This window comes from Panicum virgatum, chromosome 7K (assembly GCF_016808335.1).
Source record: "Panicum virgatum strain AP13 chromosome 7K, P.virgatum_v5, whole genome shotgun sequence".
NCBI classification, from domain to species: Eukaryota; Viridiplantae; Streptophyta; class Magnoliopsida; order Poales; family Poaceae; genus Panicum; species Panicum virgatum.
The window spans coordinates 33,410,531-33,413,424 of record NC_053142.1 but is presented as its reverse complement, the minus strand read 5'-3'; the positions used below and the strand labels follow the sequence as shown (position 1 = coordinate 33,413,424).

At 47.3% G+C, this 2,894-nt stretch overlaps 1 protein-coding gene across 1 annotated transcript; it reads left to right on the top strand.

Annotated features, from left to right (window-relative positions):
• The first annotated feature begins 1,319 nt into the window (after nucleotides 1–1,319).
• Nucleotides 1,320–2,202, top strand: LOC120641080 (non-specific lipid-transfer protein 4-like). The gene is made up of 2 exons (XM_039917038.1): nucleotides 1,320–1,727; nucleotides 1,921–2,202. The coding sequence occupies exons 1-2, from the start codon at nucleotides 1,406–1,408 to the stop codon at nucleotides 1,935–1,937; spliced, it is 339 nt and encodes a 112-aa protein (XP_039772972.1). The 5' UTR covers nucleotides 1,320–1,405; the 3' UTR covers nucleotides 1,938–2,202.
• Nucleotides 2,203–2,894: the final 692 nt, after the last annotated feature.

Sequence of the window (2,894 nt, the reverse complement as noted above, 5' to 3'; positions counted from 1 at the left end):
CTTTAATATATGAAATGCAATCCCGGTTTCTCAAAAAAAAATTATTACCACCCAAACCATTTGCTGGGCGAGGTGTGGGCCACCCCGTCGACGGTCGCGTGGAGTGACGCCGGCAACGGGGGACGCCGGACGACGGGTTCCATGACGAATACGCGGACAGTTGGCGCGTGGCAGCCCAACCCACGCACGCCGAGCCTGCCCTAGATGGCTAGCTTTTTATAACATTATTCAGCCTTAAAAATTTGTACACTGATATATTTTTGCGACAGAGGAAATATATTGTTTGAAGAAAAAAAAATTAGCACATTTGTTGATCTATAAGTTTCACAGGACTCAACAACCAGGAACCATATTTTTTTTCTTTTTCATAATACTTGATGAAGAAAACTAAAACTATGTTTACACGTTGTGAGCATCATATACGACCTGTCCAACAATTAAAATAAAGAGAATGAGTTGGTTAAGTTTCTTGTGGACGAATATATCATCCGGCTTCGAGTCATATGTGTTTATATTTTTTGATTTATTTCAGAAAGTAATAATGGTTTCTTTAAATTCAGACTCTTCCATCTCATTCTCTCAAAGGTGCTTGTACCGTCATTGTGATGAGTATACATGTGTTTATAGGTGTGTGTGCATTTGTACTACTTTGGAAGAAAAGGAAAAACCAGGAACGAGCTAGTGAAGATTATGTGCTAAAACAACTTAGGATGGCTCGCTTCATTCACGCGAACGCCCCCTTTAAGCAAATGATAACATCACCACCGACACCAAACAAAACAAAGCAACCACACTACCCTGCTTAAATTTTCTTTGCTAGAATGAGCGCAGCCGCAGCACCTTTAGGCAACCAACATCACGCGTCGGCATCCGCTTAAACCACCCGATCAGGGGAGCCATTTCACTCACACTTTCCGATCTCCAAGCTCCCAAAGCGACCGCGCACGCCGACGTGCCGTGCGCTCGGCGCTCGGTAGCCATGCTCCCACTGCCATGGCGTTCAAACCGTGCTCCTTGAATTCCGGCGCAAAGGCTGCCGCAGCGCCATGGACGACGGACCTGAGAAGCCGCGCGGGGACGGCCACCCACCGGCGCGCACTGAGCCAGCAGAGACGCGTGGCCGAGCTTGCCCGACGCCACTGTATCGACGAGGCGCCTCCTGCTGCCACGCCGCGGCACGGTGCGCGCTAGTGCTCTCGCCACCGTCGCCCTCGGCCATCATGAGGTCGATCGGTTGATGCTGGCTTCACCTACACCGTCTACACGCTCGACCGACGCCGCTATTTAAGCAGCGTCGGCCTGGTGGCCATGTCCTCCAAGCCATCAGCCAGCTTAGTTATTAGGCATCACAGAAGCAAGCAAGTACGGGTTCCGTGATCATCAGTGTGTGTGTCAGGTGACGAGGATGAGGGGTCTCCTTGTGCTCCCCCTCCTGCTCGCCGCCGCGGCGTGCCTCGCCGAGGGCGCGGGCGAGTGCGGGGCGACGCCGCCGGACAGGATGGCGCTGAGGCTGGCGCCGTGCGCGTCGGCGGCGCAGAACCCGAGCGCCGCGCCGTCCGGCGCCTGCTGCGGCGCTGTGCGCACCATCGGGAAGCAGAGCCCCCAGTGCCTGTGCGCCGTGATGCTGTCCAACACCGCCAAGAGCTCCGGCATCAAGCCCGAGGTCGCCATCACCATCCCCAAGCGATGCAACCTCACCGACCGCCCCGTCGGCTACAAGTGCGGAGGTAAGCAAGCGAGGACTCCCTAGCTACTAGCTCATTACATCGACAAAAAGGTTCATCATTTTGTTCCTGGTGATCTTGGTTGTTCTTCACTTCTTGCTTCGATGGTCTTTCTGAGAATTGTCAGCTGTGTCATCATCAGAATTGTGCATTGACCAAATGTATCTGCCTGTGATTCTTCTTTAATTCTTTTCAGCTTACACTTCGCCATGAGCAGTAAGGACTGAACGCGGCTGGTGCGTGGCATGTTCATGGATCACCTAAGTACAAGCACGAAGTCCTGTCCGTGTGTGTGTCTCTGTGTGTAACCAATAATAAACGACAGTTGCGAGTACCATCCATGTGGAACTCTAGTATGTTGAGTGATTGAGTCTATCCTTAGAGATGTATACTTGCTACTCATGTGGTCACGTTCAGGGTCCAGAGATGTAGTCCTGCATTGTCGAAATAAAACTAATCTCTCCTTTTCTTTTACAAATTTGATTGTCAAAGACATGTGCGATGATTCATATTTCCACCTTTTTTAACTAAAAGCCATGATGCTCGACCAACTAAACGATCAACCTATAATATATATTCAATGACGAAGAGAAAAATAAGAACAAGCAATATCTTCTTTGCAGAAGAAAAGAGAATTAAAGAAAGGGACGACTAGCAATATTGTAAGGATCTTTTTTGGAGCTTTTAACAATCCTTGTAAAAGGTACGAGGTATCAAAATTATAACTTAAATTGGTAAGTAGTTACTATCTTTTCACATCTCAAGTTACAATTGTGGTACCTTTTGCTAGCTCTCCAAAGATGATAAAATGCTATTTTTTGGGATGGAATAGTTCATTCCATTATGCTAGTGCCAAATCACAGTTACATGTTCAAGTGTTTTTATCCCAAATTCCTGAAAAGATTTGAAACTATACTTCATCTGGAAGAAATACATATCCAAGATACAAACATAACATAACTACTTCCTCTTCTTCATCATATTCCTACAACGATCTTCAACTTGCCCTACAGACAAAGCAGATTATAGAAACCTTGTACTAGTTCTGATGAGGAACCTAATCCATCTCAAGACATATATATAGAGATTAGGCATATGTTTCTCTTCGTCCGTAGAAATAATGATCAACTCCAAGATTACCTTCGATCAACTCAAAAGACCCAATAATCC

What these genes read in the sequence shown, in the direction of transcription:
- LOC120641080 (XM_039917038.1), top strand. Translation starts at nt 1,406, where the DNA reads ATGAGGGGTCTCCTTGTGCTCCCCCTCCTGCTCGCCGCCGCGGCGTGC.